This window comes from Borostomias antarcticus (genome assembly GCF_949987555.1).
Source record: "Borostomias antarcticus genome assembly, chromosome: 23".
Lineage (NCBI taxonomy): Eukaryota > Metazoa > Chordata > Actinopteri > Stomiiformes > Stomiidae > Borostomias > Borostomias antarcticus.
This window is the reverse complement of record NC_140256.1, coordinates 15,183,279-15,210,243: the sequence shown is the minus strand read 5'-3', so window position 1 is coordinate 15,210,243 and position 26,965 is coordinate 15,183,279. Positions and strand designations below refer to the sequence as shown.

The 26,965-nt window shown below is 44.0% G+C and overlaps 1 protein-coding gene across 1 annotated transcript; it reads right to left on the bottom strand.

Moving 5' to 3' along the window:
* Positions 1-8,450: 8,450 nt before the first annotated feature.
* LOC311324639 (granzyme A-like) lies at positions 8,451-14,126 on the bottom strand (the record flags this gene model as incomplete). Its single annotated transcript, XM_084457137.1, has 5 exons — positions 14,055-14,126; positions 9,692-9,839; positions 9,275-9,413; positions 8,762-9,034; positions 8,451-8,600 (listed from the first exon to the last, which is right to left on the bottom strand). Exons 1-5 carry the CDS (start codon positions 14,095-14,097, stop codon positions 8,451-8,453), a joined length of 753 nt encoding a protein of 250 aa, XP_084313263.1. The 5' UTR covers positions 14,098-14,126.
* Between the last annotated feature and the right edge of the window lie 12,839 nt (positions 14,127-26,965).

Sequence of the window (26,965 nt, the reverse complement as noted above, 5' to 3'; positions counted from 1 at the left end):
ATCTGGCATAGATTTGATATTGTTTTAAGAGTTGTGTTGTACATTAATAAAATGAAATTGCATATGAAATAAAAAAAAATGATTTTTTACTCAAAACACCACTTCCCTCTATTTAACTTTTAAATGTTCTTGAACTCAATATACTGTAAGATTAAAATCTGTATAGCTCAAAAAGACTTTATAGGAACTTACTTTATCCTTTAATTTGCAAGATTCCAGCAGTGCTTCCCCAAATGGAAAAAAACTTGCATGCAAAGCAGGACTATGCCAGCACTCCCAACTGTGGGAGATGAGGACCTAGATAGATAGATAGATAGATAGACAGACAGAGGACATTTGGAGTTTCAGCAGTGGGACATTACAGCACAAGATTGGAAATGCAGAATATAGAATATACATAGTAGCGAATAAGCATAAAAAGTACTGTTTCAGATAACTGACACTCCATTATTCACAATATCTTGCATTTCTGAGGGAGACTCATCTATTGTACTACCTCCTAATATTTTATTAAGATACATCAGGGAAAGAATGGCATTGTAAACATGTATGTGGGTGTTTGTTTTTTTTGCTTCCCTCTGGAAAATTGTTGGAGTCGGATCATTTCATACATTCTCCCCTCCCTTCCTCTATGTAAAGTGCACTGTGTCTCCTACATTTTGAATTTATTTGACAAACAAAACAGTTTGTTCTTGGAATCTTGCCAGTAGGAAAATGTTGTATACTGTACAGTACCTCAGATGTTTGCATATCACGTTGTCATGATCCTGTGGATAAAAGATGAAAAGAACGTAACGAATGAACCACACACTGAATAGATATTGTGTTAAACCTGTCCTGGGGCCTCATATATCATTGAGGTACGCCTTCTTTTACACGGTCTTTTCCGCAATTTCAGGCGTACGCCCTCTTCCCCCCCCCCCCCCCCCACAGCGCGATCTATCAAGCCGAAAGGGCGGATGATATTTAGTCGCCTTCCTAGACGCTTTTGTAGGACACCTCTCAAGTTGTCGTACCGATTTAGACGGGTTTTTACACCCTTTTTGAACACAGGGGGAACTGGTGACGCAGGTGGTGCGTCGGTGAATTACAATGTTTGATGGAGAGAAGAAGAGCGAGAGTTTATGAACGCACAATCATGTAGGCTAATAGCCCAATTCAGCACAAACATATATCGCAATGCAAGATCGTATCCTCTAACCGGCTCATTAATCGTCCGATATGGATTTGTTCCCCACACTTAACCTATGCGCACACCTAATGCAGGCACTCCATCAAACGGCAATAATTGACCAATTAGATTGTCATTAATATGTGATCATGTGGACCTGTTTGCTGTTTGGTAAGCATATAAATGATAGTCCTCCTGTGCGTAATGCGAGCCTAAATGAATCCGGCGCTACTCGGCCTACTGGCCCGAGATAGAACTCCACATAAGGGCACCATCAGTGAATGAAACTATCTGAATCGCAAAAATGTGCACACTATAAATACCCAAATCATATGTGACGCCGACATGCTCATCACAAGTGTAGTGGCACGGTGGCCTGGCTCCACGCATGACTCATCCATCCTGGCGCACAGCAGGGTAGGGGCTAGACTGGAGGCAGGCGCTGCGCGTGACGACTGGCTTGTTGGTGTGTGCATAGCCAAGATACATATTCTTTTTCTTTTTTACTTTAATCTTTATTAGCATTTTCCATCCATACAACGACAATACAATAAAACATAAAAACTTACTTCCATCCATGCAGCTTTTTTCTCTTACTCAAATATTACAATTTCAATATTAGTGGTATCATCACACTTCCTTCTATAATCCATCCATTTTTCCCATCTCCCTTCAAACTTTCCTTCCTGCATCCTAATGCATGCGTGAACTTCTCCATAACATAAATCTCCTCCACAACACCCACCACTGCTCCTTGGTTGGGGGTTCCACCTTTTACCAAGCGCTCATTATTGTCTTTTTACTAGCAACCAATAGTACTTTCACTAGGTATCTGTCCCCTCCTTGTACATCATCCCGTGTTATGTTTGCCAAGATATATATTCAAAGCTGATAAGAATGAGAACCAGTCAAGACCCCACCACAAAATGAGGACCCAAGCCCTCAGCCCCCTCCCCGTCATGAGGTTTACCAGCGGGGCCAAAGGGCCCACACTGAGGTCATGCGCCAGCTATGAAGACACAAACAAGTAAGGTTCACATTGTTACCATTTTATTGTCTGTTGGTGGGTGACTGTGTGAGGTGTGTGAGTGCGTTTGTGAGTGAATGTGTGAGGTCCGTGAGTGTGGTAGTGAGTGACTGTGTGAGGTCCGTGAGTGTGGTAGTGAGTGACTGTGTGAGGTGTGTGAGTGCCTTTGTGAGTTAATGTGTGAGGTCTGTGAGTGTGGTAGTGAGTGACTGTGTGAGGTCCGTGACAGCATGTGTGAGGGAATGAAGTGCAGTGAGGATGTCCTGTTGGCTCTGGTGGTGTAATGTGGTGACCTCCACCAACTGCTGCACAACTGCCCCAATCCCTTCTGCCTTGTCCCTCTGGGCCTCTAGGGTCATGAGCCTCCAGCACAGTGTCTGAGAGGAAGGCCAGCCCTCAGGGACCCTTGAGGCAGGGACGCTGGCAGCCGGAGGTGGAGGCGTGGGCGGTGGAGACGGAGGCGCTGGAGATGGCACTGGAGGTGGAGGCCGGCGCACTGGAGGTGGAGGCACTGGAGGTCGTGGCGCTGGAGGTGGAGGCGTGGGCGGTGGAGACGGAGGCGCTGGAGGTGGAGATGGCACTGGAGGTGGAGGCCGGCGCGCTGGAGGTGGAGGCACTGGAGGTCGTGGCGCTGGAGGTGGAGGCTACAACTGGCGGGGGCATGACCGTCAGGTCAAGGACCACTGCAGACTCCCCCTCCTCTGAGTCCCACCCCACGTCAGTCTGGAGAAACAATTTCAGTCATTTTCTTTGAGTTTGTCTGTGAACTTGATTATGCATTAAACATTTCATTGTGCAGCCATATTCATTTGATGTTTTTCTGTTGGCAGTCAAATAAATGCTGTGATTTACCGGGTGATTTAGATGAGAGTCTTAATTTCCCAGAGGGGAAAATGTTTAATGTGGTCTAACATTATGAAGTGGTCATCTGTGTTATCGTTCCCTGTTTTTGGTCCTAAATCAATCATAGCCTACCACAGAATGTTTGCTTTCCTCACAGCCACATAATACAGAATGTCCGTGTAGCCTACGCCAAATACAGGATGCACGAAACGTACAGTAGGCTACCTAAACTGTAGGAGCAATCAGACAAATGTAGGCTAGTACAAATAGCTTACCTTCCGAAGATGATTTCTTTCCTCGCGTGGACCTCACCAACAAGCACATGCACCTCCGTCTCCGAAAAGTTTATCTTCTTTCCGCGTTTTTCCATAAACGTAATTGTCTTGCCTTTGCTCCACGCTATATTATGTCGGTTCCTTCCGGGTGTCCACGTTGTGCGCTGTCATAGTTTTGACCATATATGGTTGAATTTGGGCGTGGAGAGGGCGGAACACGAGGAGCGTGCACGTCCGCTTTCTTACGACACCGTCGGATTTTTCATTGAGGAATCGGCGCAGCAGCGTGTACGCCATGTTTGACAGATCCGAAAAGCGTGTAAATATTCTCGTCGTACGCGGCAGTTCCAAGCCCCCAGGATCAGCTTGGCGCATTGAAGCCACCATGGGCTTTCAGGCCAAGCCCGGTATTGCAAGTCATGTCACGGCATGCGGCCCAAGAACCTTATTTCCCATGTTAGTGGATGATGATAGATAGGGCTAGAAAAGGAAAACAAAATTTTTCTGGGTATCATTCAGCATCAGAGACCAATCTTATCAATATAAACTTTTAGTTTTAGGGGTTTTGGGGTTTTTGAAGCCACCAATACCTGTATTGAGCCATTTAAACATGTGCTGTGCACGAGCCTCGGGGACGCGCTGGTCGCGCGTTCGTGAGTCCTGCGAGCTCGGGAAAGCACGTCACCATAGGAAGACCCGCCCTACTCTGCCTCTGATTGGATAGGAAGTCATGTAATGACGTCGGTTAACATTTGCTATGCTTTAGCAATGAAGCTTATGATCATGCTAATCATAGATATGAACGTATTTCTATGATGCAAATGATCATGACATGTGGTTACTTTAGGACATCGTTGGAAAAGATCTAGAGGGTAAGTGGGTCAATGTTGAATAACTTAGCTAACATTACCTAATGTTACATTTCTTTATATTAACATCAACTATATTGATAGGCTAGGGAGCTATGCTAACGGTAGCTAATGCTAACGGCTTAGGGTTAACGTTAGTTAATGCTAACGTTACGTTCGGAGGTCTGATGTATTTCAATTTTAACAATGTTGAGCATGATCAATGTGACATTGTTCATACATTGATTACAGTCTGTAATCTTGTCTGGCATTATTTAGCTATAGTGGGCTGATGCTTGCTGCTGCTACTATAGCATTTGCCACATTATACATCAAATTAATCAAGCATAGTTAGTGTTATTACCTGAAGGCATTATTACCATTGCAAGTAAGCATGCCATGTATATGCCATGCCTGGAAATCAAATTAATAGTGTAATTATTCCCCATCATAGCTCATTGTACACTGATATAATCATTCTCCTTGCCTTTGCTAATACTCATCTCTTTTATCAAACTTTGTGCTAGGAAAGAAATCTGGCTGTGATTCGGCGCTAGTGCTCATCCAGGCTGTTGTCATCTCCCGCCTGGACTCCTGCAACTCCCTACTTGCTGCCATCCTGCAGCGTTGGCCATCAGACTCCTGGAGAAAGCTGCTGCTGACCTGGTGTTCAACGGCCCCATGTTCTTCCACAAAACTTCCCTACTCCGTTCTCTGCACTGGCTCCCTGCGCTGTCCCATCCAGTTTAGGACTGTGATGCAAGCCTACAGGGCAAATGAACAGCTCCCTCCGACCTCCAGGCTGTGGTCAAGCTCTGCTGCCTTGAGGTGATTTGTTCCCCAGTTGCTCCAAGCCCCCCTACGGCAGATTGGCCTGGCCATGGCTTTTTTCTGTCCTGGCCTCACAGTGGTGGAATGAACTGTGCACTGATGTCAGAACAGAGCCAATAATACACACTGTTCATAGTGAGCCTAGTTATTATTGATTAACTTGGACTGTTTCCTCTCTCCTTGTCAGTCATTAAAATATGTTCAGTGTTTCACAATACTGATGTATAACATTTCATTATTTTGTCTCAGACCATTTCTGAAACAATCATCAGTGTCAGTATACATTTCCCTCCAATGTTATTGCTTGCCCATTTTTAACCATTTAACTACCAGACTGTACAAACGAATTGCACAACTATAGTATTTTCTAGGTATAGCCTACTTCTCCACTTTCTCTTAATGTTGGTATGAAATGGCAGTCAAACTATGCAATGATGTTCCACACTGTTTCCACCCAAATTCCCAACAAATGTGGCCACCACACTGTTCAGGACATTCACAGGTCTTGCTCTCAGGGATCGGTAAAAGAAAGGGACATGGTTCCTCCATAATGTGCTAAGGCTCTGCTTAGATCAAAGGCTTGGTCATCAGAAAATATCACAAAGACAGTGATCACAAAACAATTAAAAACATGTCACCAGTGTATGCCTTAACCCTAGTCAAATTTCTAGTATGTGTGAACCATATACATGGCAGTAAACAGATCTTGAGTCATACAAACTGGAGGATGCTTGACCCATACAAACTACTTTAACTCAATTTCAATAAACAACTTCAAAATATGGCAGACAGAAGAGCTGAGCAGACTTGGTAGATGACTGGATGATCTTACAGAGAACCAAGGGAAATTGACTGGTATTAATGCTAAGAGTAATGAGGGATGAGGTGCAGCTGGGCAGAGTGGAGACAGGTGGCAGGTGATGCAGGAGATGGGAAGGTGAGTAGGCAACAACCAAGCATGAACAGGAACTGGACCACTGGCTCCCCTTGACTGTCCAACCCATCCATCAGCGCCAGCAGAGTGGACACGATAGAGCCAGAGAGAGAGAGACAAATGCAACGCAAGGTTAGTTTAGTTCCAATCGCCCATGTGCAACATCAATCAAGTACGCAGCCAAGCTGAAGAACCGAGTTACATCAGAGGCGGAGCGAGGCGGTGGCTCCGTGACAGACAGGCCTCACCTGTGTATCTGGTCCTGTCTGCTGGAGCGTACTGGGGCCAGCCGGTCTATCTTGTGGAAGAAGATGAAGGAGGGTCTCATTAGGTTGACCTGGGGAGAGACCAACAAACAGCCATCACAAGCTCTCAGTCAACACTGAGGATGATGGTCAGGTGTCCTGTCCAATAATTATACCCCCCTCCCCCAACCGCCACAGTTGCCCCATTGGCTAACCTGGTCAAAGAGAAGGCAGAGCTGATTATGTGTTCTGATTCAAGTAGGGAGTTGCAGGAGTCCAGGCGGGAGATGACAACAGCCTGGATGAGCACTAGTGACGAATCACAGCCAGATTTCTTTCCTAGCACAAAGTTTGATAAAAGAGATGAGTATTAGCAAAGGCAAGGAGAATGATTATATCAGTGTACAATGAGCTATGATGGGGAATAATTACACTATTAATTTGATTTCCAGGCATGGCATATACATGGCATGCTTACTTGCAATGGTAATAATGCCTTCAGGTAATAACACTAACTATGCTTGATTAATTTGATGTATAATGTGGCAAATGCTATAGTAGCAGCAGCAAGCATCAGCCCACTATAGCTAAATAATGCCAGACAAGATTACAGACTGTAATCAATGTATGAACAATGTCACATTGATCATGCTCAACATTGTTAAAATTGAAATACATCAGACCTCCGAACGTAACGTTAGCATTAACTAACGTTAACCCTAAGCCGTTAGCATTAGCTACCGTTAGCATAGCTCCCTAGCCTATCAATATAGTTGATGTTAATATAAAGAAATGTAACATTAGGTAATGTTAGCTAAGTTATTCAACATTGACCCACTTACCCTCTAGATCTTTTCCAACGATGTCCTAAAGTAACCACATGTCATGATCATTTGCATCATAGACATACGTTCATATCTATGATTAGCATGATCATAAGCTTCATTGCTAAAGCATAGCAAATGTTAACCGACGTCATTACATGACTTCCTATCCAATCAGAGGCAGAGTAGGGCGGGTCTTCCTATGGTGACGTGCTTTCCCGAGCTCGCAGGACTCACGAACGCGCGACCAGCGCGTCCCCGAGGCTCGTGCACAGCACATGTTTAAATGGCTCAATACAGGTATTGGTGGCTTCAAAAACCCCAAAACCCCTAAAACTAAAAGTTTATATTGATAAGATTGGTCTCTGATGCTGAATGATACCCAGAAAAATTTTGTTTTCCTTTTCTAGCCCTATCTATCATCATCCACTAACATGGGAAATAAGGTTCTTGGGCCGCATGCCGTGACATGACTTGCAATACCGGGCTTTGGCCACTACGTCAAATGGCTTCATGCGCCGGTGAGCAACTTTCATTGAAATGAATAGGCAGCCATTTTCAATGCCGTCTCCAGTTATATTATACCTCCATGGGCAGTTCGCCCTTTTCTCGTTTTCGTCGTACGCCCTCTTTTACACCTGAATTTACACGCTCTTTGATAAATGAGGCCCCAGCCCTTTTTCCTCTGTTTGTCAGACGCTTGCTTGTTCCTGTGTACCAAAGCTATTCCTCGTGTAGCCGACCTTTTGGATTTGCTTTGATTCAACTTCTCCAAACCTGCTCCGCCTCAGCCTGGCGTCGCTAGCAGTTATACAGTATATATACAGTACATATATATATATATATATAACACTGCACTCTGAGAAACCATTATCCCTTATTTAATACTGAAGGAGTCATATTTTTAAAACAAGTGTAGGCCTACTAATCAACTCATAATGTAATATGGTTACATATTTTTTTCTGAATAGATATGGCACATTTCTGCAAACTGAGGCCCACATTCTCAAAACAGTTAACACGCCTGTGTAATCGCTCAATAATTCAGAAAAATGAATAGAACGTTTTCATTGTTTTTATACAAACTACAAAACTGGAGTACACCTGTTCAAACAAACAAAAAGCTCATCATTCTGATGTTATTATTAATATATTAGGGATTCACTTTTCACTCATCAAAGGTGATAGTGTAAATCATCAATACTCAGCGTGCTCAGCACATTGTACAGTAGATGTAAAATAGGTAAAAGAGTATTAGCATAGAAGAAACAGACACTCAAAAAAAGTTAATTCTGTAAGACAAGGAACTGCTAATGGACATGAATGAATTGTTTGAGATATACAATTGTTGCAAAAACATTTTAATCATATACTGTAAATAGAAAGATATACTGAGATTCAGGTACAACATAGTAAGAGGCATTCCTACAGAGCATACAACATAAGTCACAGTCACTTTCTGATAGTCTTGTTGATCCAGTCGAGATAGGTTTTAGAGAGTAATGTGTAAACTCCAGGCTTGGTTTTGATGCCACACTCTGTACCAAACGATGTGACTCCCCCAAACACACCTTCACACTCCAGTGGCCCTCCGGAATCACCCTGAAACAGACATAGTATCTGAAAATGTCTTTCTTTCAGTCACACACACGCACACGCACACACACACACACACACACACACACACACACACACACACACACACACACACACACACACTACTGTACCATAAGCAGCAGTCAGAGTTCTCTAGGTTTAGTTACCTGACAGGAATCGGCTGCTTTTTGGTCCACAGAACCAGCGCATACCATCTTGTGTGTGATGATGGGTCTGAGGTTATAGAACGCTGCTGAGTTGCATTTCCCCCTTTTGATGACGGTGACATTGGCAGACCTCAGAGTGTTAGACATGGCACCATTGTTCTTCGTCGCCCCCCATCCTGCCACCATGCACCTGGTGCCAGCTGGGATATCGGCCAGAGAAGGTGGCAGAGGCAGAGGCTTCACGGGTTTGGTCAGCTTCACCGGCTTATCCAGCTTAGATGAAAAAGGAGATGCAATTACTTCTTAATTACGATATGATTAAAACACCTCCGCTAAAGAGCTGTATTACTTGTTGAAACTATTATGTTACATAATGTACAGGTAACATGTTATGTTATCTGTGGAACATGTAATGTTCCTTTTGTTTCTCATTTGAGAAAACTATACTTCTTTGTGAGAAATACACAACAGTAGTACAGCAGGTATTAGAAATGTAAAATCAAATGCACTTACCTTCAGAAGCATAAGATCATTGACCATTTCAGTGGCATCATAGCAGGGGTGAGTGACCCTTTTGTTGACCTTCCTGACCTGCCTGGAATCGCTCTCCTGCTGGTTGATAGAGTGCACCCCCAGTAGCACCTTCTTAATGCTATAAGACCCAACAAAACCAACGCAAGCTTCTGTTAGAAATATATGGTGGCAGCAACCAAACGTGATGACAGAGTCACCAGATACTCTATGCATCCATTGAATCATTACAATTATATGAATGCTAAAGATTGCGGTGAATGTGCTCCTGAAACCTTGCATTCTCAGTAACTGCATCACAGTGCTGCAGGGTTTGTTTGATATTATTAATCACACTACTTTCAATATCATTTCTGCTAACAGGGTACAGCACTCTGCTCCGGTATGAAAGAACCATACTCAGCACAGTGGGCTGCAGTCAGGACCCATTTGAGGCTGATCAGAGTCCCTCCACAAACTTTGTCTCCTTTGTTGTCCTCCAGTAGAGCCATGTGGGGTAAAGAATGAGGCTTTACCTCCTCTCCTCCGATGATCTCTGCACAGTGACCTAGGAGGACAGCAGAAAAAAAACAAGATTGACTGAAAAAGCACACACTTTGAAACCCACAAGCACAAACCATATGGTGTACACACACTTACCCAGGTGCAGACATAGAAGAGTTGTTGCAACCCAAACACTGACAATCCTGAAGCAGAGCATGGTTCTTGGTAGTATCTAAACACAAGTAGGTCTGTACATGTGACACTGACACTGCGTGATCTCTGTTTTTATGGGCTGCTCAAAGGATGTGGTCTGGGATCACCACAAAAGACGAAACAAGTGGTGATTGGTAGAACTGAGCAACGTGTTCAATCTGATCTTTTAAAATAGGGGTCATCTGGTCGGCTCTGACTGGGAGAAGTGATAATCAAGGTTTCCTAATGTACTGCATCTCTGAATATGCTTACCATGACACAGATGAAAGAGATTTTGACACAACACTTTCCAACTTTTCACTCCCACAGATATCTCTAGCTCACCATCAATCAAACCCAAAGGAAGAGACAAGGTTTCGTCTGAAGCCCAAATCAACAATGTTAACATAGCTTCTCTCATGTGTCTTTCTTTATCACAGAAACCATGGTTTCGATTTGACTGTTGCTTTCTCATAATCACCTTCGCCGTGCATTTGCTCTTCCTCTGTCCCTTGCATTCATGAGCATGTAGCACTGTGACCTGTTGAAATCATTCCATTCTTATTTAGTATTATTTAGTTTCAGGTGAGCAATCAGTAGGTTGTTCATTTATGACTCTGAGACGAACTGGCCCTTCTCACACCACTACCTCAGGCGGGGGCGGGCCAACAGGCGTAGAGTTACGCACACCTTCCACCAATTTATCGTTAAGCTCGTTTTTTATAAATACCGAAAGTTGCTTAGAAAGTTGCTCAGCATGGGTTACGCACGCTTTTGTACTGTGATGGACGGTGTTTACTGCCCGCCTCCACTTCCTTTGAGCGCCCCTGTTGGGCTTCGTGTGAAATGAAAGACTGCGCGTCACACAGGTGATGCCCACAACTCGTCGTACCGGCTGCTGTCACTTGTGGGACTGATTGATTACAGCCGGATGGGCACAGAGACAAAAGAAGGGGTGAGTCCAGGGAACGAGGATAGTGTCACTGTGGGGGTCAATGCCACGAGTGGCGCTACACTGAATGCCGTGCTTCTAAGCTGACAGACGGAAGATCTGCACAAGTTGAGTGTCATTATCTCTGCCTTGAGCCATGCGTACATGTTAAATAGCCGATGCTTGCATTTAAGCCTGTAGTCACAGGATCCCCTATAGTGCTAGGAGCAGTTTACCCTGGCCAGGGTTACAGCCATCCCTCACACAGGAGTTATTGACTGTGGAGGCCCATAGGCGGAGGGAAAGGTTGAGGCATAACTTGATAACTGACCTGGCAGTGGTTTATTGTTGTGATTGACCTATGTGTATGTGATTGATTTATATATGTGATGGCTGTACTTTAGTACCGGTACTTTTATTGTATGTGTATTTGGATAGTGTATAATTAAGACTAATTGGTTCACGCATACTTGCTAGTTTGAACCCCTGCTCTTGTTCACGCTAGGCTACTCAGTTACCCATAGTAACATTTTGTTACAGTACTTGCGCAACGTTTATAAATGAGGCCCCAGATATGTATATGTACTAGTAAAAGATAAGGATGTACACCACATATTGATTAACAACTGCTGGAGCTCCTCCTCACTCCCAGCCATTAAGGCTCTATCATCCGCATAAAGTAGGATGTTCAGCTTGAGGTCACCAATATAAAGACCAATGTCTTCATTTTTGATTTGCTGAGCCAAATCATTTATAAATAAAGCAAAAAGGGTAGGCGAAAGAACATCACCCTGTTTAACACCCAGAGGACTGGGGAACCAGCCAGCTCTCATGTCATTCACCTGCACACAGGCTACTGGGGATTTATATAAAGCTTTAATGGCTTTATAGAATTTTCCATCTATTCCAGCCGATATAAGTTTAAACTCTAACAGATAACTATGAACGCAATCAAAAGCTTTTTGAAAATCAATAAAGCAAACAAAAGAAGATAGCTAGTTGTGCTTACATAGAGCGAGGGCTTGTTGTGGTTTTTCACATGCCTCTGTAATATGATCTTATAACTGTTAACGTCTTTAGAAACGAAATAGCTTCCCCACTTGCTCCATCACGCATGCGCACAGCGCGCAGACTGGCTATTCTCCGTTACGTCTGTAGGCTACACTCGCGGCTCACATTCTCTACTCTATGATCGGCTTGTTGGTGCCTGGAATATTGTGTGCAATATGCCTGAATATTTATCAGATTTTGAGGATATAGAAGATGACTTAGAATATGATGGACGCCGATCGTAGCGTAGAGAATGTGAGCCGCGAGTGTAGCCTACAGATGGAGAATAGCCAGTTTGCGCGCTGTGCGCATGCGTGCTGGAGCAAGTGGGGAAGCTATTTCGTTTCTAAAGACGTTTCTAAAGATCATATTACAGAGGCATGTGAAGATTCACAACAAGCCCTCGCTCTATGTAAGCACAACTAGCGATTCGTAAAGACAGATTGATGAAAACAACCGTTTCGCAGCAGAAAATAGATTTTTTAGAAGCTGCATTCTCAGTTCCCCATCCGCCGCCATTACATGGATATACTTGGCTCGCGCTGGATTTTAAATTTCTTCTACAGGCCTCCGAATTACACCAAAGTTATCTCGGTGAGACAAACGTCTTATCATTCTCCTTTAAACAAATGCTGGGTTTTGAGCAGCTACCATTAAATAACTTATTTAGACGCGTTCTGTCTGAGTGAATTTATTTTTCCGAGGTAGTCTTCTTCTGTGGTGGTGGCGGTGCTTTGAAGCTTCAAAGAGACTGCCACCACCAAGACTACCTCGGAAAAATAAATTAACTCGGACAGAACGCGTCTAAATGAGTTATTTAATGGTAGCGCTGAGGCTTCAAAACCCAGCATTTGTTAAATAGACCCTTTTGCTTAGGTAAGTGAAGTTTCATGTTTATCTGACACTTATAAATATGAGCGCCTCTCCTAAATAGGCCGACACCGATTTATTTTGACGGCGAAGTGAATGGAGGGTGAAAGGACTGTTGTCTGGCATGAGCGAGCATGCGACTACAGGACTGAGAAAGGCTAGGCGCCACCATGAACTAAACAGCTCTGGTCATGTGACAATTTACACAACATGGGACATTGTACATATTTGAGACCCTTTATTATTTCAATATTTGCTCAAAATGCATTTATACATTATTCAGTAGCATTTGTAGAGCTTAATTACTGAAAATGTTTTTTATGGTCCGTGACCGATGATATTAAATGGATAGAACCGGGTATGTAGCCCCCCAAAGCCCAACGCCGCTCCCTCAGCATCATCCTCTACATCATCCTCAGCATCATCCTCTACATCATCCTCTACATCATCCTCAGCATCATCCTCAGCATCATCCTCTACATCATCCTCTACATCATCCTCAGCATCATCCTCAGCATCATCCTCAGCATCATCCTCAGCATCATCCTCTACATCATCCTCAGCATCATCCTCAGCATCATCCTCAGCATCATCCTCTACATCATCCTCTACATCATCCTCAGCATCATCCTCAGCATCATCCTCAGCATCATCCTCTACATCATCCTCTACATCATCCTCAGCATCATCCTCTACATCATCCTCTACATCATCCTCAGCATCATCCTCTACATCATCCTCAGCATCATCCTCAGCAGGGAATCCTCTCACACCATCCTCTGTGAAAGAAAGATTTTCCATCTTAGTTGTTTAGCGATTTGTAAAGATCATTTGCTAGATCAGGTTACAGAAAGATATGAAGACAGTAATATAGAAAGGCATTAAGAGACATGGAGAGTGAAGGAGAGAGAATGATAGAGAGAGAGGGATAGAAATAAAGTATTGTAAAGGTTTCACACACATACATACACACACACACGCACGCGCACGCACATGCACACACGCACACACACACACACCCCACTCACACACACACACACACACACACACACACACACACACCTGACTCCATTGAGTCTGCATCCTCAACAACCTTTTCATTCCGTGGCTTTGGTGGCTCTGTCTGCAGTTGACTGTCTGTCAGGTGGAAACAATGTTAATGACATTAAACTCTTACCTCAACTATGACACACACACACACACACACACACACACACACACACAAACACACATTACCTTCCACCTTTTCTCTGAGTGGCAGGGTGTTGAGCACACCCATGAGGACGAAAAGCAAGAACACAATCTGGGTCTTCATTTTCTGTAGAAACACATGAACGGATCAGACATCATCATACATTTATCTTCATACTGTACAGGAGTGGTCCTACTGTACAAGACAAAGGCGTTCTTCACTCAGTTCAAAATATCAATGAGTTCGCTTAGTTCTAGTAGAAAGGAGAACTCACCACCGAGAATGTAGAGATGTCTGCACCATGACTTATCCTCTGAGATGTCTTCAAATCATGTTTGGGTTTTGTTTGTGGTGGTTTCTCTGTGTAATTCCCCTTGTTTTCATACACTACTGTAGCTGGTCGGGACAGTTAGCCTTGAGGGGGAATGACAACATTCGTTTATTTACTTTCACCTTTACATAATACTATTTAAGAGACATGCATGTGACCTGTGCTGTGTTTGCTCTGTCCTGGTGTGCTCCAGTTTGTCACTGAATCATCATCATCATAACTGTCATCATTATCATCATCATCACCTCCATTATTTACTCTAAGGGCCTCTTGTTTGGACCTACAGTGTAGCCAAGGAACACAGTCTCTTTGAAAAAAGCTGAAGGAGAGATGTGTGTGTGTATGTGTGTGTGTGTGTACCTGTGATACGATAGACCAGCGACTTAACCAATGATGATCAAACATAGCTGCAACTGAAAATGTGGCCACATTCTATTGGTTGCAAACATCGGCAAACGTGTGCATGGGGCGGACTTACCCATTAGGGAAAGGCTGACAATTGCCTTGGGCCTCCCACCCACAAAGGGCCTAAACACCTCATGAACTTTTTAATTTTTTTTATTTTTTAATTTTAATAAACTTTTCACTAATACTTATTTCTTTTCTAAAAATCCATAGGCCTATGCTAAATGGGGTCAGAATGTCTAATTCATGAGTGTCTCAGTCAGCCCTCCCTCCCCCAGTCCTCATGACATTGGACTATTCCATGATCTTACTGAGCATCTGCAAAAATTATTCAGACACTCTCAGCTCACTATTTCAAAACTGAAGCAAATAAGCTAATGGCCCTATCCCAATACCCACCCTAAGCCCTACACTCCTCACTGAGGTGTGCACTTGGGTGACGTATTTCCGGAAGTGCGCAAGGGCACAAGTGTGAAAGTCTGCACTTTACAGGGCTGCTACAAAACACATTTTTGGGACACCCTCAGTAACGTCATTCAACATCTCTCGCAGCTGTTTTTGTTTTTTAACTGAGTTTCAGCGCTGGCATCTCTGTTCCAGAATCTCCTTTGATAAGAACATTCCATTTGTTTTGTGATGTGATACTGAAACACCAATCTGTTTTCCCCATGTTTTCAATATGTGGCAAGACAATATAGGAGGTGATGGAGTTTGATGAAATTAAACGTCCGTCGGTATCAGTAGTTAAATACCATAACAGTATGAAATCTCACACAATGCATAATGTGGTAGCCTACACTTGGTTGGGCATCGTTAGCGTAGCAGACATTGTTGAATCAAAACTGAAAACAATGCGAACTAAAAACCCAAATGAGTTCTGCAGCATTTAGTATTACATGGATGTGTTGTTAGTTCAAATGCATGATTCTAAAACCAGACGCCTACAGCAGTTGTTTTCTCTACTCTTGAACATTGCTTTTTCCCGGCCATGTTGTCACTTCTGACAGCATGTTGAACGCAACGAATTGTGGTCTATTGACTTCAGTGAAGTGTGCCTCGATGTGGACTCACGAGATGGGCGCATAAAGGGTACATTGGGGGTGTAGGGTGCACTCTTGCAAACGCAAAATGAGAAATGGGACACCCCAGGGGTCTCAAACTCCCGGCCCACAGGCCATTACCAGCCTGCCCCACCCCTCCAATGGGTGTAACCCAGGTAGATTTATAGGCTGGACACAGTGTAGAATACAAAAATATTTCCTTTATTTTTTAAATACAATAACATTAAAATACTTTTATTCTACACATATAAGATACCTTGAGAGCAATGACATAGAAAATAGATATATAGGACAGTCGGGATACCACAGAGGCCCACCGCTGACTCTCAAGCTGGCTTGGCTTCTGGCCGATGACTGCGGTAAGAGAAGGGGGTTAATAAGTATTGTGACTACACTACACTCTGCCTTACTGGCTACACTTCACCTCCTCAGAGCAACCCAGACACTGCACCTCCGTAGAGCAACCCAGACACTGCACCTCCTCAGAGCAACCCAGACACTGCACCTCCGTAGAGCAACCCAGACACTGCACCTCCTCAGAGCAACCCAGACACTGCACCTCCTCAGAGCAACCCAGACACTGCACCTCCGTAGAGCAACCCAGACACTGCACCTCCGTAGAGCAACCCAGACACTGCACCTCCATAGAGCAACCCAGACACTGCACCTCCGTAGAGCAACCAAGACACTGCACCTCCTCAGAGCAACCCAGACACTGCACCTCCGTAGAGCAACCCAGACACTGCACCTCCTCAGAGCAACCCAGACACTGCACCTCCTCAGAGCAACCCAGACACTGCACCTCCTCAGAGCAACCCAGACACTGCACCTCCTCAGAGCAACCCAGACACTTCACCTCCTCAGAGCAACCCAGACACTGCACCTCCGTAGAGCAACCCAGACACTGCAGACCAACCCAACTGGTGCAAAAGGCCCCAACTTTTAAGAACAGCCTCCGCCAGGTAAACCAACTGCACACTTAATATGAGCGAGTGGGGAGATGGCTGGAGCATAGGCTTACAATAGAATACAGAAAGGATAAAGAAAATAAACACACAGCCAACTAGCCCCGCACTCAAATTATCCAATCTCACAAGGCCAACTGTAAGCGAAAGACTGTAAGCTCACTTGCGGTGGCCAGTCAGCTGATTTGCAACATAAACTTAAACTAAAAAGGAACAGTGGTCCAACATTAATAACTTGTTTCCCCGTAAACCGGATGCTTCTAGGTAGCTACCCACATCCATTCAACAACCACACTCTCTGCAACTGCCTGTTGCGCAACTGGTTAACCACCCCGATTGCAACAGCACAGCACACAAGCAAAGACACCAAACTTCTTCCCGCATCTCGACACTGGCGAGGCGTGAGAACCGGAAAGAGAGACCGGTCGCTGCCTCTCTGCCTGTGTTAAATACCTGTACATCACTAATGGTTAATTATCTGCCTCCCTCTACTGGCTACATGGGCATGGGACATGATGTCAGAAATATAATGTGATCCGGCCCACAAAATACTTTCTGGAACATGGCGCCGGCAGGCAGGCCTACAATGCGAAATTCAAGTAGTAATCAATCAATCCAGATGCGACTATGAACTATGAACGGAATGCAGTTAGCCAGATATGCAAGAAAAAACTCGCCGTTTTAGGTGGGAATATAATGTCAAGTGCCATTCATTACTAAACATGGAGAACAGTGTGAGTCATAGGGAGACGAGAGGAAACCAGGCCAGGTCCAGCCTGGCTTATGTGCGAGCTTGTTTCTGTTCAGGACTGGTAGGACGGAAGCTAGTAATGCCACTGAAATAGCTGTGAATTGAAATAACATGAAATGTCTGAAATTAAGATAGGTCTTGTCGCCTGGACAGATCAGTTCCAATGCTTCCAATGCTAATCCAGCACAATAAGAGCGGGATAGCCAGTTAGCTCATGAGCTCACAACAACTAGCAGCAGCTTCCATAACATTAATGGTAGCGGTCAGCGGCTAAAGCATTTACACTGATGATTCCTGTAACGTTAGCTATTTTGCTGCAATTTATTCAACTTCTGTTTCTGGACAACGGTAAGGGATAAACCCAGATAACACAAGGCTAGCGGACCTACAGCGGGTCCCTGATGGACGAGTTGGCGGACCTCTAGCGGAATATAACAAGGCTACGAATCTGCTGGCGGACCTCCGGCCGAATCCCCTGGCGAAAACAGGAGTATTTCAAATGTTCAATTACTGCACATACATTCAATAACTGACTTAGCACCACCAGGTAACCACATTTTTACATAGCTTCTATAACATCCAGTGACAAAAGAAAATCTTCCACATTGGGGCTTGAACCCCTGAGCTTCTGCATGGGTGCTTTATCCACAACACCACCAAGGATCTGGAAAGTGTGCGGTGTCAAAGTGTATTTATTTTGGTGTGAGACCACTGCCTCTTGTGGTGGCAACATAGAACTGCAGGTCAACAACACGACAGATGGAGGGAGGGAGTGACAGCCGGACAAATGCTATCTATGGTGCGCTGGCTTCAAGCCACGCACAAAAACGAGCCACACAGCTGAGAGAGCTAACTTCTCAGCAGTCTTTCAAGATAAGTGTCTGGCAAGAAATAGAAAGTAGCCTACAGTACAAATGTATTGAAGTGTCTGGCAAGAAATAAACAAACTTGAACTTTAATAAATGGAGTAGGCATAGGCGTAGTTTTAGGTATGGACGCTATGGACATGTCCATATACCAAAACCACAGAAACAAAAATTGTCCATACCAAAAATAATATAGAGTGAAAACTTACCATTCACAACTTGCGAAAGCAAAACGATTGGGAATTAAGGCCTGGTTGACAGCTGTGTTCAGCAAGCTATCCAATCAACAACGTAGCCTACTTCCCCCCCCCCCCCTCGCCTCTGTGACCCAGCGAGGGCCTCGCGAGCTCAGCAGCTCACAGCACATCCAGCATCAACTGTCAGCAACAGCGGGAATTTTTTGATTAGGCAGCAAGTAAGATTGAAGTTATTGAACAATAGGGAATAAAATATTGTAGTATATTTTTATACTGTATTATACTGTATTATATCAATACATTTGTATTACTCTCATGTAGTAATCAATTTATTAAGAATAATGAATAAACTTCACTTTAGGTAGAACTGTGTTATTATAAGTAGTTTAACAGGTTAGTGATTATGTTCTGTCCTAAAGTAAACATTCCCTTGTCCCTGAGTCAATAAAGATAACACCTCAGAAGAAGTCAGTGAGCCTACAGTTGTAACATGATCCCAGGAAGCCCCGTGTCCGAGGAAGGGGGGAAAGAGCTCAGCTGATGCAAAGACCAGTTGACACCTTGACCATTCAGAACATCAGTTGACCGTTTGTGACCATGTTTATATTCCTTGTATGCAAATTTGTTTGCCAAATGAGACCTTGGCCTGAAGCCAGGACATATAAGCTGGCCGCCTCGTGGAAGAACCTTAGTATTGCCGAAGATGTGACCCCGTGTAAAGGCTTGCTCAATAAATTGATGATTCGACGATTTTGGCCTCCTTGAAGTTCTGTTTCACAAGAAGAAGATGCATCCAAAATACACTACAATATGTTGACCGACAATTATTTTTCTGTACAGAGTTGTGAGAGAGTATCAATGATAATAGTTTAGTTTGCGTCCTACTGCCTATGTAAACTGTAGCCTAATGTTAGTGCTATCTGGTGGTGCAGCTAGTCAGAGCTACTGTAGCTATTAACTATAACGGTCTCGTAACATTTGCTGAGGCAGAGATAAGGTGCTGTAATGTTGTCATAACAGTTGTCTTAAGTAGTAATAAATCAGTTTTAGTATAACCGTTGTAAACTCCGAGGTTTGGGTCAGGCAGGAGTGTGGTAGTCAGACAGGCGTGGGTCAGGCAGGTTAACTAGGATAAATGAAAACAAAGAACGGTGAGACAGGCTCGAGTAAGGAGAAAGGATTTAGCTGGAGTCGTGTTACCCGGGTTGGTCAATGATCTGGCGCAGACTGCTGTGTGGAGCGGCTTCTTAACCTTGTATTGATTGGTTGATTAGCTGCAGGTGTGGGACCGCACGGTGGCAGATTCTGAGAGGCACAATCGCTGGGATGAACTGCAGGTGCTGGTCGGGGGTGCGCCGTTGCTGATGGGCACGCAGTTCCCTCTGCGCCCTCCGGGAGGTGCTAGGGGACTCGTCTTCTGAGTCAAGGTCAGGCTCACACGCAGGGGCAGGGGCAGAGGCAGACACTGGTCCAGACTAGGCAGGGTCAGGTTCAGAGACAGAGTCGTGGGAAACGGACCAGCGAGGCAGGCGCGGTGGAGCCGTGACACCCCCCCCCCCCCACACACACACCTCCTCCAGCCCCCCCCCCACACACACACCTCCTCCAGCCCCCCCCCCACACACCTCCTCCAGCCCGCCACCTCCACTCCTCCCCAACCCTTCACACACCTCCTCCAGCCCCCCACCTCCACCCGCCAAACACACACACACACATACACACACATCTCCTCCAACCCCCCTCCCACACACACCCACACCTCCTCCAGCTCCCACCCAAACACACACATACACACACACACCTCCTCCTCCAGCCCCCACCTCCACCCGCCAAACACACACACACACACATCTCCTCCAACCCCCCTCTAACACACACCCACACCTCCTCCAGTTCCCACCCAAACACACACACACACATACACACACACATACGCACACACACACACCTCCTCCAGCCCCCCACCTCCTCTGCCTTTGCGTACAACCCTCCAGGGCCGTTGCTAGGAATTCTGGGCCCCCTTAAAGAATATTGGTGTGGGCCCCTACCCCTCCGACTTAAAAAAAAAAAAAGATGTATCATTTTGTATTTATTGTTCTGTTTCTTTATGTTCTTTTTCCAATTAATCTATCCATAGACATTTACTTGTGTACTTCCTGTGCTTGGACTGTCTGTAGCAGTTTCATGACTGGAACTACTATGAGCCTCTTCACTCTCTGTTTCTGACTGGCTAGGACCTGGCTCTGTAGACAATAAGAACAGAACAGTGTCTTCTTAAGACTTGGGAATAAATATGTACTGTAGAGTTTACAGGAAGCTGGCTAGGCGGCTGTTGATTGGCTAATAAACGCCTCTTATTTAAAGAGCAAATACCCTCTTTAAAATAACAAAAATGAACTGAACAAATCAGCATTTAAACTGAAATCAACTATATATGAATTACTATGAATTAACAACACTATTTATTTATTTATTAACCATGCATTTCTTTATGTAATGTAACTTTCATATATAGGCTATCTTAACCTGGATTACATCTACATGTTGCTATTCAGTACAGTAGTTCAGTAATAAGTTTAACTAGCCAACCAGTGTCTACCGCACTCACTCACCATCTAAAGCATCTTCTGGGGGCTGGGGGTGGGTGTCTAGGTCAGACGAGGCCACAGCTGAGTGTATCCGAGTATCAGGACATACAGGTTTTAAAAAGAAATCAACTCTATATGAATGTATATTAATTAACTTAACACTATTTATTTATTTACCATGAATTTCTTTATGTAATGTAACTGTTTCATATGTAGGCTATCTTAACCTGGGTTAACTTACATCTACATTTTGCTATTGTAGTATATTTTTATACTGTATTATACTGTATTATATCAATCCCATGTCTGTATTACTCTTATGTAGTAATCATTTCATTAGAATAATGAAATACCTTCACTTTAGTTTTTCACTGTGTTAATTCAAGTCTCAACAGAGGTTTTTGCCCCTGAGTCAGCATTCCTTTGTCCTGTCTCTGAGTCAGCGTGACCTAAAGTTCACCTCTGAAGTCAGTTAGCCTACAGTTTGTAACGCGATCCTAGGAGGACACAGGAAGAACTCAAGCAGCCCCATTGTCCGAAGAGGGGGCAGAGCTCAGATAACCCATTGACCATTTAGAATACTACTATATTGCTTGTATGTAAATATGTTTGTCATGTGATACCTGATCTGAAGCCAGGACATAAGCTCGGCGCCTCTGTGAACTTTATTAATGCCGAAGATTTGACCCCGTTGAAAGGCTTGCTCAATAGATTTTTGATTAGACCGCATTTTCTCCTGAAGCAGGACCGCGGCTTCTCCTGTGAACCTACCGGCCGGAGGACGACAGGACACGGAAAGGACACTGCATTGTCTTTCGAGGCAAAATTTGTCTTGGTAAAATCTAGATTGCTATTGCCATAAAGAACTTCCGATAAATAAGGAGAATAAGTTAAATTGTTTAATTAAGACGCATAGTTTGCGCAGACTTGTAAGTTCAGGTCTAGAAACGAATGAAGACATAGTTTGTGCCAGGCTTGTATGTTCAGGTCTGAAAGACGCATAAGGTTTGCGCAAGTTTAGTGAAGACTTGAGCTTAGTGAAGTTCAATGTCTATAAAGAAAGCCGGTTAAACTAAACGCATATGTTTGCGTATTAAGTGTGGTAAAAGCCTATAGAAGAGAAAGGTTAAAGGTCCCGGGTACGTAGGCTAGAACCGGAGTCCTACGTGCGTCTGTTTGGCTGTCTGCTACGTCCTGTCTTTTTTGTTTTTTGTAACTGTTGGATTCATTAGGCCTATATGTTTGAAAGTTGATTTAATGAGAATACTATTTGCTGGTATTTTCTGTTTAATTGTCTTCTGTGGGTGAGGTTGCTCCCCGTACTCTGAGTTGTAAACATTCCTAGCCCTCATAAAACAGCTGGCTGTGAAAGAGGTGTCAGTGATACGCGGTCACTAGACAATAGTTTTTTTTCAGCCTTAGATGATGCGGGCAGTGACAATGCTCTCTCTATCTCTCTTTTTCTTGTTCTTTTGCTCTTTCTTTCTCATTCTTCTCTCTCTTTCCTATCTTTAGAAATTAGGGAAAGTTTAATTCATCCAGTCGGTCGTGCGGTGTATGGGATAACTGGATTAGGATAATTATTAATTTATCAATTCATAAGTGGATGCTGAACCTTGGTGTTTACCAATCAATCCTGATAACCAGCACTCAAACCCTAGCAGTGTCCACTAGTCAATCATACCCTTTTATTACTTAAACCTTTCTCAATACTTCATGGATTGGGAAGGGTAGCTATAGCTATGACTTGAGGGATGGTTGATGTTTCATTCTCCTCAACTCTGTTGTCCTATGCCTCCATCTAGTGGTCGTTTAATAGGTTGCAGTTCCCGTATTTTATTTCATCAGGGAAGTTCCATTGTACTGGTCCAAGTATTAGGTTGTTTTGATACTGCCATTCTGTGGTTATTATTAGATATGATTGTTTTATTTTATATACTTGTTTGATTATTCGTATGTTTTATGAAGTTTATTTTTTAGAATAGTTGGTTGTTAATAGCAAATATATTTTTTTATTATTATTGCTTTTTTTTATTAATTGTTGTCTTTCCCCTTTGCCCAAGTAAATCAGTTGCAGCTGAATCTGGAAGGAAGGGTTTTTGCCCTGTTCAACTGACCATCTCAGACCAACCCATCTCAAGACCATCCATCTATCCATCCATCCATTTAAAGAGGGATTCTTTTGCACATCATCCATCGCCTGCTTGAAAAGTAAGCCTGATTGCTGGTTAATGCTCATTGATTGAATTAGATTGGCTATCTTATTTAATTGTTTTGAGTTGTTGCTATGTACTCAAGGCTTGCTGTTGTATGATATGGTGATGTAACTTGGTTTGATTATTTGATTTGGCAATAAGGATACATGTTTTTTATGGTGTTTAATTATTACTTGATGTAGATGGTTTGGTGTTGAATTTGATGGTTATTGAGTGATTGGTGGTCTGTTTGATATCTGGTTTAGAGGTGTCTTGGTTGTTTTTGATAGAATAAGCATTGGTTTATGGGTTTGCTTTAGTAGAGCGGGATAGACCTACATACATATATTACGCTTTGCATATTGTGTGTGTGGTGTGAAAGGACTGTGAGTGGACGGACAGTGGGACCCAACTTGCGGACAGGCAAAAGTGGTGTAGACATTTTTTATGTCTATATCAAAATTGTTTTTATTTTAATTTATTATTTTCTGGCGTACAGTGATTAACGAGGGGATTGTCCTCTGGTGCACAATACCCTAAGCTTGTGTCAAATCAGGCTTTGTGGTTTTTAATTTGTAGCAATTAAAAGTGCTTAAATGAGGCCGATCACTCCCTGTGCTGAAGACTAGGGTTGAGATTTCAGTAAAGATTAGACCTGGTTAGGAAGTTTAGTTAGTGCAAGAAGGGTCCTATGTTTGTGTGTGATTGATTGTTTATTTCTTTATCAATTGTCTAATTGATAGAGTTTTATTTTAATACGGTTGAATTCTTAAGATGCTTCTAAGTAGCCTTGAATTTCTATCAGTCTATTAATTTTTATGGATTCCAACATGTCATCTGAAATAGGTGCTAACGTGCCCATGCTTACACCAGTGGAACAACTTGAACATGATTATCCACTAGTGAAGGGCATTGGTGCTATATCTAAACGTTGGGCACAGAGATGGCCTGACATGTCACAGCCTTGGCCGCCTTCAGGGAGCTTTGATTCAAATCATGCGTATTGTGATTGATGCATACAAGGCTCACCAGAAGACGGGAAGACAAGGTAAGAATCGGAAACAAAAGAGAGATACTGAACTCGCAGTCTTGACATTGTTCAGTAAAGCGGGGCGGAGGCAGAAAGCTGCTTTGGAAGCAGCAGCTATTACAGCTCAAACTGAAATAAAGGAAGCTAACAGCAAGACGGACATGCTGCAGAGTGAAATTGATGTGCCGTTCTCCCATACAGCCCCAGTCTTGACCCCGTCTCCTTATGACATCCAGAGGGAACCTACTAAGGCTTATCCACAGCTACCCGTGCTAAACACAGAGGGAAGATATGTCATCAAAGATGATAATGACGACATTATGCAGACGGGAAATGCCAGAACGACTATCATAACCCATCCTGATGTGAAGCGCAAAACCAAGAAATTAGACCAACCTCTGATACTTGTTGAAAAGAAGAAGAAGAAGGAAAGCAAAAAGGGAAAACATGAAAGGGACAGTGGTTCCTCTGAAGAGGAAGGAGTGGATATTGGAGGATATGATGAGCGTATTAGACAGATTATGGCACGTGCTAAGAGGAGGGGAAGATTGGACCAAGAAACAGACTCTAGTAGCAGTAGTGAAGAAGAGAGCGAGGGGTCTGACTCGGATGGTGATGCGAAGTCCAAGGAACGGGTGGATAGAGAGTTGAAGGAAATGCTGAAGAAGTTGGATACCATTAACATATTAAAGGCTGTACTCGAAACTGAAATATCTGCAGCTAAAGACGATGAAGATGTGTCTCAATTGAGCGATGCATTGAGGGATCTTACTGCAGTTCAGTCAGAGATGCAGACACAAACACGTCATATGGAAAAGGAGTTGGAAAAATACAACCTTCGTCCAAGATCCAGTCAATCTAAGGAGAAAAGTGAATTGGGAGGCAGACGTAAATCAAAGAAGAAGAAAAAAGGGAAGAAAAAAAGTGTTGGGAAGATTGTTCCGCTGGTGATTAGTGGTGCTCATATGAACTACAAGCACTGGCAGGCTAGTGACATGTCTGCGATCTTGGACAAATTGCCAATTCTCCAAGACGGCGCCCATCCTTGGACAACTAAGATTGATCAGTTATCACAAAGCATCTTACTCACCATGGGTGATATTAAGAGGATCCTCTCTTCAGTGGTAGGAGTGCAGCCAATGGAAGAAATCCTGGAGAAGGCTGGAATGGGAAGATATGTTCGTACAGCGATCTATGATGCTGAACTTTTCGCTGCCCATAGAGGACGTTTGTGGAGGACACTGAAGGAGATGTACCCTACCAATGTACACCCAGACAATATCATTTTCGATGCCTTGGGTGAAACAGAGAATCCCAGAGCGTATGTGGCACGAGCCTATCAACAGTGGAGAGACTTCGTGGGAAATGATCCTGAGGAGCACAAGTTGGAGCGTGCTGTGCTGAGACAGAAGCTCCAGGAAGGCTTGCCTCAGTCCGTGAGGAGTAAATTGGTGGAAGTGGTTGGTCTTGGATCAATGGCAAAGAACATCTACATTGACCATATTGCCCATCAAGTAGAGCATTACCGAAAGAAGGAACGGGCCTTGAAGGAACAACATGAAGAGATGATGAGGAAACTCACTCAAACTCAGTTAATGGATGGAAAGCAGAAAGAAAAGGAGAAGAAGCATGCAGTCGTTCTACAGAATGTACAACCACAGATTCAGCAACCGCCGTTTCAACAACAACCTCAGCAACAGCCGATGATGCAGCCTCCATTTCCATTCCCTGTTTACCAACAGCCTCAGACGTGGAGAGGCGGTGGAAGAGGAACCTTTAGAGGCAGAGGGAACTTTGGATGTGGAGGTAGAGGACCAATACAACGTGCATGGGACGATGGATTGTGCTTCACCTGTAATCAACCTGGACATCTTGCTCGTAATTGTCCCGGAGGAGCTTGTGGAGGCGGCCGGGGCAATAGAGGAGGATGGGTGGCTGTTCCTCTAGATTATGTTCCACAAGATTTCTCATGTGCTCAACAGTGGAGAGACTTCGTGGGAAATGATCCTGAGGAGCACAAGTTGGAGCGTGCTGTGCTGAGACAGAAGCTCCAGGAAGGCTTGCCTCAGTCCGTGAGGAGTAAATTGGTGGAAGTGGTTGGTCTTGGATCAATGGCAAATAACATCTACATTGACCATATTGCCCATCAAGTAGAGCATTACCGAAAGAAGGAACGGGCCTTGAAGGAACAACATGAAGAGATGATGAGGAAACTCACTCAAACTCAGTTAATGGATGGAAAGCAGAAAGAAAAGGAGAAGAAGCATGCAGTCGTTCTACAGAATGTACAACCACAGATTCAGCAACCGCCGTTTCAACAACAACCTCAGCAACAGCCGATGATGCAGCCTCCATTTCCATTCCCTGTTTACCAACAGCCTCAGACGTGGAGAGGCGGTGGAAGAGGAACCTTTAGAGGCAGAGGGAACTTTGGACGTGGAGGTAGAGGACCAATACAACGTGCATGGGACGATAGATTGTGCTTCACCTGTAATCAACCTGGACATCTTGCTCGTAATTGTCCCGGAGGAGCTTGTGGAGGCGGCCGGGGCAATAGAGGAGGATG